Source organism: Haliaeetus albicilla, chromosome 3 (genome assembly GCF_947461875.1).
Source record: "Haliaeetus albicilla chromosome 3, bHalAlb1.1, whole genome shotgun sequence".
NCBI lineage: Eukaryota > Metazoa > Chordata > Aves > Accipitriformes > Accipitridae > Haliaeetus > Haliaeetus albicilla.
In genome coordinates this window covers 56,834,021-56,850,851 of record NC_091485.1, presented here as the reverse complement: position 1 = coordinate 56,850,851, position 16,831 = coordinate 56,834,021, and the positions used below count along the sequence as shown (strand labels likewise).

The window sequence follows — 16,831 nt, the reverse complement described above, 5'->3', positions numbered from 1 at the left end:
GGAAAACAAGTCTGATAGACAACTGCCTTTATCTGCTCACGGTAGCTGCAAGCATACTCAAGCTGCTACAATTTCTTCTGCAAAGCATGTGAGTGTAAGACTCACATGTCTTTGGGTCTGCAAAGCAGGGTGAGATTTATATAAAGATCTCCAAAGTGCTTTCTGCATAGCCAAATAAAAAACCCCATATTTTTAAAATAATTTTGATTTTACTCTTTCCATGAGTTGATAAAGTAAAGCTGGTTACACATTTCTTTATATGTAATTTTAAGCTGCATGGCTATTCGATAAAGTGGGCAGCCATTAACAAATCCAGCTAGGCCTTAAAGTTAAGTTTTAATAGGCAATGTGATCCTGACATTTACATTTTAAAACATATAAACTGCCTATATGTACACGTCTAAATATAGAAGTCATACTTCTTTTATATACCCAGATTTGAACTCAGTTCTCATACCTATAAAGTACCTTGAAGATCATAATAATTACTGAAAATAAGTTTTTAAGGAAAATGAGAGTAACACAAAATACAACTGGCATTTGTTTGCTCAAGCTCCATTAGTCACTACCATAAACACTGTCATTTGCCAGTTTGATCTGAGATTAATGTAACAGAATACTAATTTTAAAACAAAAGAAGCAAAGCCAGCTGAGAGCATTAGTTTTCTAACACATTTTCTTAATCTGTTTATCAGAGTCATGATTAGTTCATGTTGCTCGATCTTGGACACAGATTGCTTTTAGTAGAGAACAACATGCAAACAAGGGCAAAACAAGGTAAACCCCTGTGTAATTGTATTAGGTCAGCAACAGGTCTATGTGCTTGTTTAAGCTATTTAACAGACAACTGTACACAAAACTTCACTAGAATCCGGTATTTTTCTATTTTAGAGTCCCAGCCCATTGCAGGTATGTCAGTACATTTATCCTCAGAAAGTAACAAACTATTTGATTAGACTTTGACTATTAGACATAATTTTTGAGACAAGTCATAGAAAATGACTTTTAAATCAAGGGGTGACATAGGTCATAACTTAGAGTATGCTGAAGTTGATGGGATCTCTAGGAAGGTAATTATTGTTTCTCTCGGGTTATCAAAGCCATAGACTCAGTATCAGAACAATTCAGCCGGTACAGTAAACGTGTTCATCTGGTATCAGTACTGTGCTGTCCAAGATTAAACCTTTCAATTTCACAATATTCAGGAACATGTGCCATTAAACATTTGTGAAGATACAGAGAAACTCTTGTTTCTTCAATTCGCCTGTCAGCAAAATTTAAACATTCTGTGGTATTCAGTAATACTGGCTCTAGCAACTTATTCCTTGTGATTTAGGCAACTCACATAGACAAGTCTGCATGTATAAGAACATAAAACCAACACATCTCCTGTACTGGGTCAGTCCAGCCAGGCCACCTCGCCCACTACTCTGTACAAGGATAGTGGAAGATGATATTTAAGAAAAAATATGTAAGTAAGTTTGACCACTTTCTGTGGTCTGTTCCCCAGGGTCTACAACTGTTGTTCATAAATGTTAGCAACTGTTTATGGGCAAGCTGCCCATGAACGCTGTTGTCTATGGACACGCTGTCCATGTTGCAGCACGACACACAGAGAGGCTGTGGGGTATCCACCCCTGGAGACTGTCAAGACTTGGCAAGACAAAGCTTTGGCTGTTCTGATCTAGTTGATCTAGTGTTGGCTGAAGCTCCACTTCAAACAGGACACCAGACTATATAACCTTCAGAGGTCTTTTCCAGTCAACAAGTCTGTCAAATCAAGTGCTGCACAATATTCAAACAAATTAATCAAATGTATGAACAACATTGTTATTCCAGCACTGAAGTTAGACCCTGAGCAACTAGTGCGCAGACCTTGTGATCACTAGAAGCACATCTAGGTTACTAACATTGATGGAGTTCACATTATAAGGAATTTGTAAAGGTTCCCAAACGAAAATGCAGGTGAGTCAAATTTAACAAGTAGATAAATGCAAACCTGAATCTGTGCTTCCATAAACAGACTGTGGTTTGGGTGATCACAGAAGAACATTCAACTATTGTCAATTTACCAATAATATTTCTTAATCCTGAGTTAGATTAAGAATTCATTTTGATGATGTGGTGGATTTCTACTTTCATTATTACTCTTATGCAAATGATGAACCCATCAATGCCTTCACTTTGCCTCATTTTTATTTATTTTGGGGTAGACAGGATTGAGTGATAATAGAAACTTCTGTGAGTTTTCAGAAGGCAGTTGTGCAGCCCAATTTGAATGTAGGGCATAAAAAAATGCAAACACGTACAATCATTCATGACTTAAAATACAGCCTTCATTATTAAAATGTGTAGATTGCTAATGCAGTTTCCTTCTTTAAAAACAACATAACTTATGATGACAGCCAACTTCAAGGATTCAGACATAACACAGTGAAAGATGTTTGAGGCAACACATTTTTCTTTACCTTTTAGACAAGTTAAAGACACACAAATAGTTACCTTGGAACAGAAGAAATGATCACATTATACTGCAATAATTCAACAGCACACAAACACACAATTAAAATATATAACTTCTTTTTCTTAAATCTACTGACATTTTGGCTCTTCAAAGCACAGCATTAGCATCCATCCCTCTTGTTTGTACTAATCCCATTAGCACATCTCCCTCTCACAAGCGCTAATGAATCCGGCATGAACACTACAAGGTCACTCTCCCCTCAGTGTTAATCGGGTAAGGACCAAAATGTTGCCAAAAGAATCAGTCAGGCCCAGTCCTGAAATGATTTATGGGGAAGCAAGTTATGAAGCATCTTCTAGGGTGTCTAAGATGGTTTTATAAGAATCATGTAGGTGCTGAAATCCCAAAGGAATATCCAGAAAACCAAAATATCCAGAGAGATACCCAGAAACCTCCTCAATTAATTGTTCACACTCAGCAGGTCTCCTCCCTCTCGAAACTGGAAATCCTTTCTAACCAGAGCCTTCTAAACAATCTCTGCCAAAGCTCTGATGCAATCCATAGTCAAAAGCGATTATGTTCCTCCTATATCCTTCCTCCCAAAACTGCTTTTATGCTTTCTTCAATACTTGATCTTACGGAAAAAAAAAAAAAAGGCAGAAGAAAGTATTCTTGTAAATGGTGCAAAATAAATAAAGCAGGTTAATTCTTCAGGGTAGTTTGACATCAGCATTAAGATATGACATCTTAATGCTCGCTGTGGGCATTTGTAATCTTAGTAGCTAACTGCAACTAACCAAAAGAAATAAACCAGAAATAAACAGGAAGACCTTGCCTTTTTAGTAAGTATATTACATTTTTTCTGTGAAAGAAAACTCACCAATGGTGTAATATCTCTTCAATTCACTCCTCCGTGGATTGCGCCTTTGGGTGTTCGCAGTGTTGTTCTGTTCCTCCTCAGAAGTAGCTGTCTTAGTGGCAAGCAAAGATTTACTGGGCTGAGGTGTCTGAGCTTCAGCTGCCACTGGGTTGCATCCTGGCCCACTAATATCCACCGACTGGGACTTTTTCTTTAATCTAAAGGCAATTTAAGGCAGTAAGGTATTACTAATCATCATTCTATACCTAGATTATGTAGAACAACAGCAATATATTCATTGTATAACAATTTGTTCATGTCGTAGCAGAACACAGAACAGCAGTGATAAATTAGGCCTTATATTAATTTCTCCTTTCAGCCCTGCGAAATCAGTTACAGTGCTTCCATCTCACATGTAGCTACAAATGGTAAACTGCCCTCAGATCAGCCTGCTGAGCTGTTTGAAGGATCAGTCCCTAATCTATTTCAGAGATTAGCTGCCAACAACTAACCTATCTTTAAGTTGCCTGGCTCAAGCTTCCACAGACGAGGGGAGTACAAAGAAATTAAATCATTTGCACAAAGTTGCTGAAAGACCCAAGAGAAAAGAACTGACTTACAATCTTCTGAATTCAGACGTAGCTCTACTGCACTTCTCATTCTGCAATAGTTTCAAAGTGTTGTTTCTCACCGAAACTCAAGAATCCCACTAACCCCAGGTACCATTTTGTGCACTGCAACAGCAGTGGACAGAGGAAAAGAAATTCTCTGTCCTGCAGAAGAAATCAGTGTTACTCAACTCATTACTGGCATCCAGGTAGAGTACGATTTATTAACCACTATCCTCTGAGCCCAACCAACCAAACAATTTTTTACCCATCTAGTTGTCCACACATCCAGACATAACATCATAACTTGGGTACAAGTATATTGTGAGAGACAGTGTCAAAAGTCTTGCTAAAGTCAAGGCAAATGACATTATTGCTTTCCACTCCTCCCTAAATTTAGTCATTTTATCAGAGTTCTGCAGGAGAGAGACTTAGAAAATCTCTCAAATCCTACTTCAGAGTCATGGTGAGTACACTCCCATCACTGAATCACCGTAGTTCTGGCATCTCCTCTACCCCTAGCAACATAAAATAGAAGTTATTATGCTACTAGATTTATTGAACAGAGACAATGCTCTGTTATGATGAATCTCACTACATACACATTGGATTTTGTCAACACTTTTCTTAAATTAAGTCTCTATAAATGTATATAGTTGACTAGATGATTTGATCCTGGAAATAAAAGAGGTTTATGGCATTGCAGTGAGAAATTGATTTGAGATGAAGGGAACATAATAATTCTGAAATTTTGAAGCAAGTGAAGTAAAATGATAAAGTTCTGTAATGCCAAAGGATAATTCTATTAGGGTAACAATTTAATGCTATGCAGCCTCCCTCTTAACTCTGTGTTTCCTTATTTTTAAAATATTTTCTCCATGTATTGGCTGCAATTAAACAGCATGGATTCCTGCACTGAGAATGGAATCTGCTAGTTTAAGAGATTAACTGATTAAATATCGTAATAATAATTACTGCTATTAGTAGACTGGAAAATATTCAGGTCATGATCAAGCTCTAGAAGATAAAGTATAACGTGTATGTAGCATTTTATGAATGACACTATGAAGGTGAAATTACTATACTCATATGGGGCATTGCTAGTCCAGGGAAAGGACTAGCAGTTAGAAAGTTAGCAGTTAGAAATTAACTTCTGTGTAGTCCAATGAGAAAGACTACTTCCATTGTAACCTTTTCCCTAGACTGGCCCAGGGTGTCTTGTGTCTGAAGCAACACTCCTCGTCTCCAAAGCCTCTGCACAAACAGTTCAGGATGACAGGGATCTTTATCCCTCCTACATATAAGAAAGGCTGTACTGGGTCAAAGCAGATGTTCATCTAGACAAATGTCTTGTCTCTAACAGCTCCATCAATGGAAAGACTACAGGCAGGTGTACAGTGCTACCTCCCCCACGATACCGCTTCAGCCTCCAGCAACCTCTGTTTTACGGGTTTCCTGAGTTAAATGACGCACCTTTTTTAGCTCTTGGAGTTATTTTTCTTGGTTTGTCCTTAATTACTCCCAAACTCATCTGGTTTAACTATGCACTGTGTTCATTTCAGCATACAGTAGCCACAACAGCTTATTCTAATGACTTTTAAGTGTGGCATTATGAGAAACAACTACTACTCCATATATACCAGCTGCTTACATTAGCTCCTGCTGTTCCAAGAGCCCTACAGATATGGGAAGACCCACTTGCCTCCATGATAAAACTATCTCTACTTTGAGGACCTTGGTTGATGGACCCATATATGGAGTCGGTGGGGACACCATCCTGAACAGCTTGGGATGAACTAACTGAATACTTCTATTAGCACTGATACATAGGAAAATCAAGGTAAGACTGGACAGGGCATCCTCTCTGAGTAAACATTGTGTGAGAAGAAAAGAAAGCTCTGCTGTTTGAAATGATGCTCCAGAAACTGAGACCTTGTTTTAAGCAGTTCTAGCTTTAAGCCTACAGCTGGTCAAATGTATTTACCTAAAATGAAGATTGGAGTATTTTGTTGACTCATTAACAGTGAAATGGTGTTCCATTATGATGTTAAATTCTGCTACGTTGTTGAATGTGCCATATTTCAGGTGATATAAAAAGTCTCTACAATTCCTTACCACTTGAAATCTTTGAAGATTTAAAGGATGACTTTTGGGAAGAAAATCACTAGTTTTCAAAAAGTAATACTCTACTTCAGACCAAAGCTTCCACTGTGATTACAGTCTTGCTTCTGTGTTGTGCAAAACAGTTTTGGGCAAAGCAACTACAAAGTGTTTAGTACCTCCCTAATCTCAAACCAAGGCAAGTGAGGCCTAAAGATCGATAAGTGTACATATGTCCTGCATTATGCATTTCTATGCTCTGCCCCAGAGGAAGACAGACAGCAGGTGAGTTGAAATAAATTATACAAATTGAAAAATACCTTTATGATTTATATTCTCAACTATGTTATGAACACATTCTTCGCTACCAAGGCTGTCTGAAGGACAGTGCAATTAATAAAGCTGTGAATTACAGTGTGGAGGCAGCTAATAAAATAGCTTGCTTCACTGTGGGGAATGCCAGATTGTTGTTACAAATATACTGTGTCTATTCACCTAGAATCACATAGGAATAAAGGGACAATACCTGTCATCTGAGCAGTAAAAATGTCACATTGCCTTTTTCAGGTGACTTACAATTAATAAAAGACTCAGTTGAAATGCCTATAGCAAATTAATGTCCAAAAGTTATCTACTCTTGCAATCCAGAATAATTTACATGTAAGACTTGCAGACTCATAGGTACTCGAGTACTAAAATTAAAGAACAGGAGTATGAAAGACAAGCAAGTACACATAATACTGCCAAACTGTTCTTGAGGGACCATGGTGACAGTGCTCTTGCTGCCAGGAAAAAAAGAAAGATACAGGGTCTGATTTAATCCAGATTCTGTGATAACAGGGTCAGCTGAGTAGGACACAGGTTCAAGTAAGGACACAATTTTATCGGAATGACTTGACAAAAACAAGCAACTTACTCAAATGCATCTTCCTTCAGCCCACCTGAACTGTATATTGATACAGCCATGGCTGGCAAATAGTTTGTAAAAACTCTGCAGTCTTTCAACTGCATCTTCACTAGACCACCATGCCTTGCAAAGAAAGCCTGAGTTCTGTGTTTGTTCTGAAGCCAAGAGAATGAATTCATTGTAAGCCTGACCCTTTTCCAGCACTCTGCTTTATCACTAGCTTTGTGCTGCACTTGGTTTTGGTTTTTTATATTAGAGCTGCACAGCTGGGCTGAAACAAGATTTATTCTTTGACAGAAAGGAATCTGAACATGAAATGCCTTGGGATCACATTCCTTGTTCTTGCTTTGTTTCAGGCTGTCTGCTTGTAGAAAAATAAATAAAAGATATAAGAAATACTGTGGCAAATCTTTTTTATCTTTTACTCTATGTATTCTGTAGCAGCCTTCAACTCAGTTTTCAACAACGGACAACACAGGTCTTTCAATATTGCCTGGTGTGACCCAAAATGACGTTGCTGCAAACAGCCAGCAGACAGCATGCCAGTGAGGATTTCAAAGTCAGCACTGCACTAGTCGGGCTTGGAAATACATATCTGATGTCAAGGACAAAGTCCTAACTTGACTGAGATCTAAGTAGAAGGGGCAAAAATTTCTTTTTTCTGCAGCTATCCTTAAATTATAGGAGCTCCAGGGGAGGGAGAAACTATTCAACAAAAAAAGAAAAATCTACAGCCTTTGAGAGGTATGAAACCCCAAGCTGGTCACTACTGTTGTCTTCTGGCTACTAGCAGCTTCTGTGAAATATGGTTGTGCTCTCTTGGGTGTTACAACAGACAGGCACCTTCACAGCAAAAACGGTAAGTTCAGAGGAGAAGCTAACATGGAATGACTATGAAGGCCCAATTGTTGACAATTAATTGAGACAACCCACCCTGGGTCAAAATTCAAGCAGGGCCAGAAGAGGAGTTATTCAGCTGCTGCTGACTGGATCTGGAAATGCCGTGTTTGCTTGGAACATGGCCGAGCAGCACCTCAGTTTTAGATAGCCCTGTTCAAACATACATTTCACACACCCATTTGTGTAATTCAATTGTACTATTGCTAATGACCCATTAAACCCCCATTTGCTCCATTTATATCTCACTGTATTTTCCTAGAACAGATGTTGCTCACCCCAGTAACTCCGACCAAGACCTTCTATATAGTCACTCCTCGGTACCTGTAACCTACCGGACAGAGGCACAAACCCCAGATCTGCCTCTCAGCATCCTGCCAGTTGCCGCTCGCAGAGGATTTGCTCATTTAGCTAATCCAGGAGGAATGTGCATCTCCAAGCTGTGTGATATGACATACCTGCAGGTAGATACACTGACTAGTTTTTGAACTTGTGCTTTATTTCTCTTTACATCCTCTGCATACAACTGCAAAGTTTTCTACTGCATTTTAGAAACAGCCTAACAGATGGCTCCAGCTTTTACCTCCTCCTGACCAGCTGGTGTCCTGCACTCCCCAGCAGCACCTCCCAGGAATGGGTCACTTTGAACAGATTCTTACCATTTCCCTCAAAGAGAAAATGTGGTGGGGTGGTTGGGTGTTTGGGCATCGACCACCAAGTGCTCTGGGCAGTCCATACATATGGCAAGTCCTGAAATCCTGGGGCTAGTGAATTCCCTGGGAAGTCTGCTACAGATTTAAAGAGCATTAGAATTTCAGCCCTGGCATTCACTATCACAAACCTATTCCATTCCTAATACAATCCATACACTTTTTCATGTTACAATTGCAAACTGAATTTCTGTAAAGCAGCATGGAAAAAAAATAAGGCATTATTTCTAAAAAGATCTTGAAAGCACCTAAAACAAGCATGGCTGGCAGTCCAGTCTGAAAGAAAAGGAAGAAAAAAGGCATTTAAACCATTTATGGTGGAAACAAACAACCATACGAAGCATCCCAGGGGCTGGGAATCTGTACAATTCAGTCTTTGTGAATTTCTAAGTAAAAATCCCTTACTGCAACAAAGATTTGGAGGAAAGCCTAGCTTATTCTTATCTACTGAATACAAAAACCCTCCCTGTACCCCTTGTGACTATCGCAGAGATTTTACTACACACTTAATAGGAGAAGCAAAATCATTCATCTGAAGAGTGATGCTTTTTCTTCAGAGATGCATTTAGTATTTTTGAATGCCCAGAAGAGCTGGTTATGAATTTGATTTCTTTGTAGCAAAAAATGTGATTTAAACTGATGCCGACAGCCAGGATTTATCTGATTCTGGAAAAAAGTAAACTTCTGTTTTCAACACAGCACTGCAAAGATCTGACAACCTAAACACAGGAAAAGGCCAACGCCCCCCGGCATCTGCACAGACTAGCCCCCAAAACAGTTACTTTATTCCCCTGTGGACACACTGTGCCCCCCAACCTCCACACAAATCTGCATTTGCACATGGCCGACACTTTTTGGCTGCTGTGGCAATTCGGAGGGATCAGGTAAAAGGCTTGTGGTCTGCAGTCAGGCTCCATTTACTGCCTGAGGCTCCTTCTGCACGCTTGCAGCGTGAGGCAGTGCCACGGAGGGCACTTGGAAAATCTTTTGTTCAGTGCTCTTGAACACCACCTGCAGCTCTGGCTATCCCCTCCCAAAAAGAAGATAGCAGGATTAGACTGATATGGACAAAAAACACCCGAGATGATGATGAGTTGGTTCCTCACAGCGTGACACAAAACAGACTGGGGGAAGGAGCCGCCGGCGGGGGACCCGCGCAGGGACCTCTACAACCATCAGCCATGGGAAAGGGGAGTGGCAAATGGTTTTACACTGCCGGAGATTTAAGAAGCATCAAATGAAGGCAAGCCGCAAGTTTAAAACGAACACAAAGAAGTACTTCTTTAAATGGTATATAATTGCATGACGGAAATAATTGTGCAGGCTAGGAGTATCGCTCAGTACAAAAAAAAATGACACAGGTCAGGCAGAAAACATCCATTTAGGGGCTGTGAAGCATGCAGGTACTTCAGCAAAAAAATTCCTTGAGCCAAGGATTGTGGGAAGGTGGAGGGGTTTCACGTGGAAAGAGCCACTCAATGCATGCTCCATCTCTCATATTATCCCTAAGTATCCACTACTATGTAAGTACTAAACAGAACCAAGTGCAACATACTTGCAATTCAAATCTGAACTGGACATTATGAATTGCAGAGGGAAACAAAACCAATTACCACAAAGCAGCTGGAAAATAGAACACCAGTAAAATCAATGTCTGTCAGTAAACAAACAAAACAAAAAAACCCACAGAAAAGCCCTTCAGACTGTTATTTCACATGTTGATCATGCAGCAGAGTTTTCTGATAATGCAAGCAGCTTATGAGATCATTTGATAGCAGAAAACAAGAACAAGATGACCTTCACACGGGTGGCATTATGAAAGGATTAGGAATGAAATCACACCTACACAGCCCAAAAAGCAATTCAAAGCGGCAGGTATGTATCAACAATGCAACATTCAGCCCAGCTTCAGGAAAGAAAACACTGCAGGCACAAGGGCTACGTCCAAAAAAAAAAGTGGCACTTCAACATCATATTTTGCTCTATACCCCCAGCATATGTATTTGAGCATGTAGAACAAGCATACAGAACACTCTTTTTTGTTCCTTTACACACTACCAAAAATTACCATGCAAATTAGAGACACAACAGTTGTTAACCATCAGAGTACCAGAAAGCAAACCAAAACCACCCTCTCTCCACTTCCCAGTCATCCTTATGAAGTGGTCCCAGCACATGCAGAAAAATGGCCACCATCCCTCATTCTGTAAGAAAAGACAATGCCAAACCAGAAGTTTCCACCAGGCTTCAGGGGAAAAGATGAAGAGTATCTAAGTGATTGAAAAATTGGTTTTGTGATGTGTGGAACAGGCAACCCACACCCTTTTAACAAGATCTATAGACAATGCTGGCGCCTTGTGTTTCAGGGGCACATCACCAAAGAAAGACTTATGAAAATGAACACAAACCTTGTGATTATTCCTGGGAGCATGACAGCACTGCTACAGGTAAACCCTTGGAGGACCATTTACAGAAGACATATAGATTGGTTGCTGCCAGGTTACATCCATGAACTCCAAGCGGGAGTATCCAGAATCCACTTGTGGTTCAAGTGTGACAAGGCATTCTCACTGCCTGGGAGAGAAGCGTTAGTGAGTCCGCGGGCAAAGGAGTCAGAGTGCTCTACACACCACAGATGGGCCTGGAGATGTGCATTCACAGGAGGATGAGGCATGGCAGTAGTGGGGAGGGAGGTGGTGATGATGATGGAGAGGAAGATGGCAGCAGTCATGCTAAATACATAATGTAACTCTCATAGTCACAGCAAATACAATTCATGCTTTTTTCCTGCCTAAGCTTTTGTAAAGATTAAGAGCTCGAGATCATATGGCTTCACCATGGCTGTGTAATATTTTACAGCTGTTTCACATGGTGGAAGTAATACACTTTGCAACTAGGGTGTGTGTTTTGTCAGGGATGAGAATTTCTTGATCTTTTCTTTCAGGATTTTGAGAGGGTGGGTTGTAATGCTGTACTATTTGCTGACAGTTATCTTGATTCTGGACATATTTTAGAAGAGATGTGTAAAGTAAATTACTATTTTGAATCTTGCTATTTTGTTAATAGCTGCTATACTGTTATTTAAATAACTCCCACTAGTTCCATTTTCACAAAAGCTCTTCCAATGCTTTATGCAAATCTACTTTAGTATAATTTGCATGGGTCTTGAAATTTCCAGCTCTGTCATACTCCGCACAAAAAAATTTTGCATTATGGTTTTAAAGTGACAATAATTTCATTCTTATTTGTCTCATTAAAGCTGTAGCATTAAATTTAATGGAACTTTATTTATAAGGATGGATTCAAACTGTCCAAACTATTTTAAGGTTGTATCACTACAGAAAGTCTTTACTTCACCTGATTAGAAGGAGCTATTTCTGAAATCTCTTTATTATAGGCTATGCATCCAGCATCCAGATCCTATTCCCCTGAAAATTACTGTGAGATTTTCACACATCCTATATTATGCAGGACCACATCCTATATTACTATCTTCTCTATCCCAAACACTGAATTCAATGTTTTCAGAGGCAGGTGTAGCCGGTCATCTGGGAGCTGCATGGCATACCCTGAGACATACAGAATACTCCACCTACAGTGAAGCCATATAAACTCGTAGCATTTTTCCATATAATTAACTTTGTCATAATATCAATTATTTTCTGTGCTAACTGCAAGTAATTTATACATCAACAAAGCTGTTTTATCTATAGCCTTTAATTTAGGCAATTGCATTTACGTTTCTGATTCCAACCCTAGGCTTCACTGTTTTCTGAATTGTTTACAAGTCAGCTGCAATGTCCCTGGGCACTTAATGTTCCTGAGATTGTGACAGCACATGCAATCATAACACACATACATTTATGTAGTCAAATTTGGAAGCAAAAGGGCCTTTTAACTTCTCAAAGAGACGGCAGAGGAGGTTGCTTTTACAATACCACAGATTTGTGTGTTCTAGTTCTACCACCTCAACAAATAAGCATCAGCACAGCAGGCAACTGCAGCTCAGGTTTGAAGACCATGCTGTGGATATGCTTGTCCTAAGACACAGAAATGCAAATCTGCACATTCTTGTGCCTTGCCCGGTAGCTCATACAACTTGAAACGTATACAGTGAAACAACTTAAAGAGTTCTTTCAAAATATAAACCCAGTTTATACGTCATTATTATCTTTATTCCACAGGACATACATGGGATAAGACATTCTGATCTCATCACTGAAAATTCAGTGAGTTGTAAAGGTATTTTGTGAAAGGGGAAATGATAATAAATAAACAGTGAGTGAGATCTAGCCAGGAGCATCTCAGCCCAGGCAGATACAACAGCCTATCGGCTGCAGTGCCTCCAGGCAAGAGGGGACCTACTAGTCTGGCCTTCCTCCTGCAGCTGGGCAGCCTGCCCTGTCATGCCATGCCATGCCACTGCCCTGTACACAGTGCTGCTTGGCAGCCACGAATGCCACTCCTCGGACCGGAGGTGCCACAAGGAAGAGAGCCTCCATCTTTAGTCTGAGCATTAGGGCATGCCGCAGAGAGTGCAAAGACCACGCTCTGTGACCTGCCACCACACCAGGGGCCTGAGGAGGGGGGTCAGTCCAGGGCAGCAGAAGACACAAATCTCACAGGCAATCATCCAAACTCTCATGCTCCTTCCCAAATGGAGCCTCCCCTCCTCTTCCTAGAGCCACAAGACTCATCCTCACACTGGGGTTTGAAGTGCCCTTTGGGCAAAGCTATCTGCTTCCCACCAGGCATGGGAGCTATGGGGCTGCACTCTGAAAGCCATTATTGCCGTTTCACTTTTCTAAGAACCAGGCACAGCATGCTACACAGATGTTAGGACCAAAAAAATATCTAATACCTAGAAGTCTTTGGAAGCACCCACCCATCTTCATTGAATACAGGTCAATGACAAGACGGGACAAAGGCTAGCAACTTAAACTGTAAGCCAAACGGTACCTATCTTAGGCAAGTAAATTATCTAATTTGTACAAATACCGCGTCTTCATACTTTTGCAGTATAGGTTAGCCTTGAAATAAAGCTTACATAGATTTGAAATGTGTGCATAATATAATCTTCTATAAGTCCTCACAGGACAAAAAGCAACTGTCACAAAATGAAGCAATTAGCACCAACTCACAAAGGGCAGACTCTTGTTACACTGAAGAGAGAGACAGAAGCTGTTCCTTGAGGAGACTAAAACACCCAGCATTTGTCCTTGCTAGGAACATAAATTGGTTCTCAGAATGCTCTGCAGGATATAACAACATCAGAAAAATCTCTGTGGAAGCACCTAACTTGTCAAAAGCAAGCTGGAAACTAGGCAAAAGAGAAATCTTTCATCATCATAACCAAAGGAGAATCAAGTTTTTGCCTTTCAACTCACGCATAACTCAAGTATTTTGAATAGTAAGTATAATTTCGGTGAAATGTGCAGAAAATGTATAGACTGTATAAAATGAACCTTATATTGGTTGGCTTTTTTGACTATTATTTGACATATACGCCACATCCCCTACTGAAAACACGTTCATTCAAGCTACTTTTTCTTAAGGGAGTTTCACTGGGCACTAGCCATACAGGTTTGAAAAAGTGCTTGTCTTCTCCTTTTTGCATTTCTGATTCATAAATCATGTTAGCCAAGCTTCTAGCAGATGGGAGAGAAACATCTTCAAAGATCCAGGAATATTTTGTACTTAAACAAGACAAAATTATCCTCCTACCCGGTTAGCAGGAGACCATCCTGCTCTAAGTATTCAGCTCTGACTAACCCTGACACCCTGACCAGCTTTCTCTTTTCACCTGGGGTCAGTAACATGGCAAAGCAGTTACTGGCATTTCCCCTTGAGCTCCAAGAACAGCCCAGAGGGCTGACTGGGGATGCCAGCCCATACTCTATATTCACTCGGATGCTGCAGGCACAGCAGATAGAGATCCAGAGCCTTGTTAAGGTCCCATCAGACGCAATTAGAAAATGGGAAGTCTGTTAATTGCATGTATTGAGAAAACACTATCTCGAGCATGTATGTTTTCATGTCTTGTCATCTCGAAAAGTAAGCAATGCCACTTGATAAGCTGATTAATAACAGGTTGTACTCAGAGAATCTATATATAAAGGATAAACATACATCTGAACAGATAGGTTGTGAAATAGTGCCTACTTATTTAAAAACAAGCGGAAAACCCACACAACTATTTTGTTTCTCAGTTCTGTGGTAGTAGGAGGAACATTTTTAACAACTTTTTACTTTGTGCCCACAAGAGTGTAAAGGTTGTAAAGACATTTCTTTACATCTTCACCCTCTGAGCCCAGCCCACAAGTACTGATGATACACTGCCTTGGTTGCAGAAGGGACCACGCACTGGGGCAAGCTCTGGTGGACAGAGCAGCAGGAGCCACAAGAGACACAGGAGCTGCAAGAGCAAGAACCAGGGCATGAGCATCCCCAAAAGAGAATGAAGTGGCTCAGGCAAGCACAGAGATTATGTTCGACCTGAACCCAAGCAAACATATTCTGGGGACAACAAACTATGGTAAAAAAAGGAAAAAGAAAACCCTTCAAGAACATGAAAATTTTTTATATTATGAGAATGTTTGAGATTTCAACAGTCATTTGAAACTAACTGCGGGGACAGAAAATAAACATGACATGATCGCAGTGAAAGTTCCCACTCCCAGTAAATTCTAGGCCTGCAGAGCTGTAAGCAGGAGGCACTGCTGGCATCTATCCTATGCTAAGCATATATTTTTTATTTGGATATTGGTTCACAATGGACAAAGCCTATGAACTTCATCAGGGTCATGAAGGCTCTCTTCATTCCCATCAGTGCAGTTTTCTCCTTGTCTTAGCTTCTGTTTTAAACTAAGAATTATGACAGCCAATTTCTCATTTCACGTTTCCTTACAAATGAGATTCCCTCTTGCCCCTTACGATGACTTAGTCCTGAGTCTTTTCAGGTCCTCCCCTGTAATCCTGTTTTCTGCTCCCATTATCAAGACACTGTGCTCTGATGACTCAATGATCAAAGCATATCTCTGGCTGCTGGAAGCCACCAGAAATTTAGATAGCAGATTTCCACTATTTTAAAATATTTGTCGTTATTGAAAGTGTCACCATTCATCTTGATTTCTCCCATTCACTGAATGTAAAGGCACTTCTAGACTACACAAAATGTTGCCACCACCAGATCTCTTGCTGGGCAAGGCAGCAAGTGCCCTGAACACCGTGCCTGCGCACAGTGCCAGGACTGCGGGCTGGTGCGGAGGCACAGGTGGCCCTGTGGCCTGAGTTTCAAGCAGACAGGGTGGGCGTTCCACTTACAACTGCGACAGACAAAATACATACGTAGTCCAGTACTTACACAGTTCAGTTTTATATAAAGATGTAGGACTCTGAAAATGTATGTCTAAAAAGATTTACATGGTTTTTTAATATTTAAATAACAAAAGATATTCTTCAGTCTTTCCTACCATAAAAATATATACCCTGTTTCTACACCACATAACAAAACTTTAACATTAGGAAAGGAAATTGCCTAAGAAAGGAAGGAATTCTCTTATTTTATATCCATAGCAATGATATCAATAAATATTGAAGAAGTTTTTTAAAATACAGCAAAGTTCCTTTTGTTAGGCTTCATTTTTAAGTTGTGTGTTTAACAAACCCACCTTGACATAAAGTACTGCAGTTATCAAGTTTGTCACTATTTTCTCAGAAGCTGAACTTTCTTCTGACAAGCGTTGCCAGTCAATTAAATTAAAAAGAGAGCAGCACGATGAAGTGTATTACTGCTCAGTCTTTAATAAACCAGCTGTGTATTTCTGAGTCTCTCCCAGCTTTCTGACAGGGGCCTTGATTCAGCAGTGTCCTTAGGTCCCTGCCTGACATTGAGACCACCAGCAAGATGGCTCAGCTGCCTCCATCCTGGGAAGGAGATGACCATTAATGCACAGCACGGCTTATCAACAGATACCATCCAACTTTTTTTTTTAACATGTGCAATGTAAACCTCTAGCTATCAAACTGAATGACAGTAGTAAAAATAAAGATCAGATTTGCAGGACTTAAGGTACCTGGACTCTTTTCAGCATCCTAGTCTGGCAGAACCATATTTCCTGAACCAGCTGTGGAGGCAGGTCACAGCTTGCCAAGGACCAGTCAGCTCCATAGGCACATGCACATGTTGAGATTCGAGAGGAGACAGCTAGCATCCTTCTGTAGAGTTATCTACCAAGCCATAAAGACACTTAAATATCAAACCTCTTAATTTATGTTGCAGAGCAT

General features: G+C 40.3%; 1 protein-coding gene across 8 annotated transcripts in view; it reads right to left on the bottom strand.

The window, feature by feature from the left end:
* Window positions 1–16,831, bottom strand: part of OXR1 (oxidation resistance 1) — a 302,655-nt gene that overhangs the window by 144,641 nt on the left and 141,183 nt on the right. For 6 of the 8 annotated variants that reach the window (XM_069779895.1, XM_069779893.1, XM_069779894.1 and 3 more), the window contains one exon: window positions 3,345–3,541. In XM_069779895.1, coding sequence (XP_069635996.1) covers window positions 3,345–3,541 — 197 coding nt within the window. Of the gene's footprint in view, window positions 1–3,344; window positions 3,542–10,953; window positions 11,120–16,831 lie in introns of all 8 variants that reach the window. The other 2 variants (XM_069779891.1, XM_069779892.1) reach the window with 2 other exon arrangements.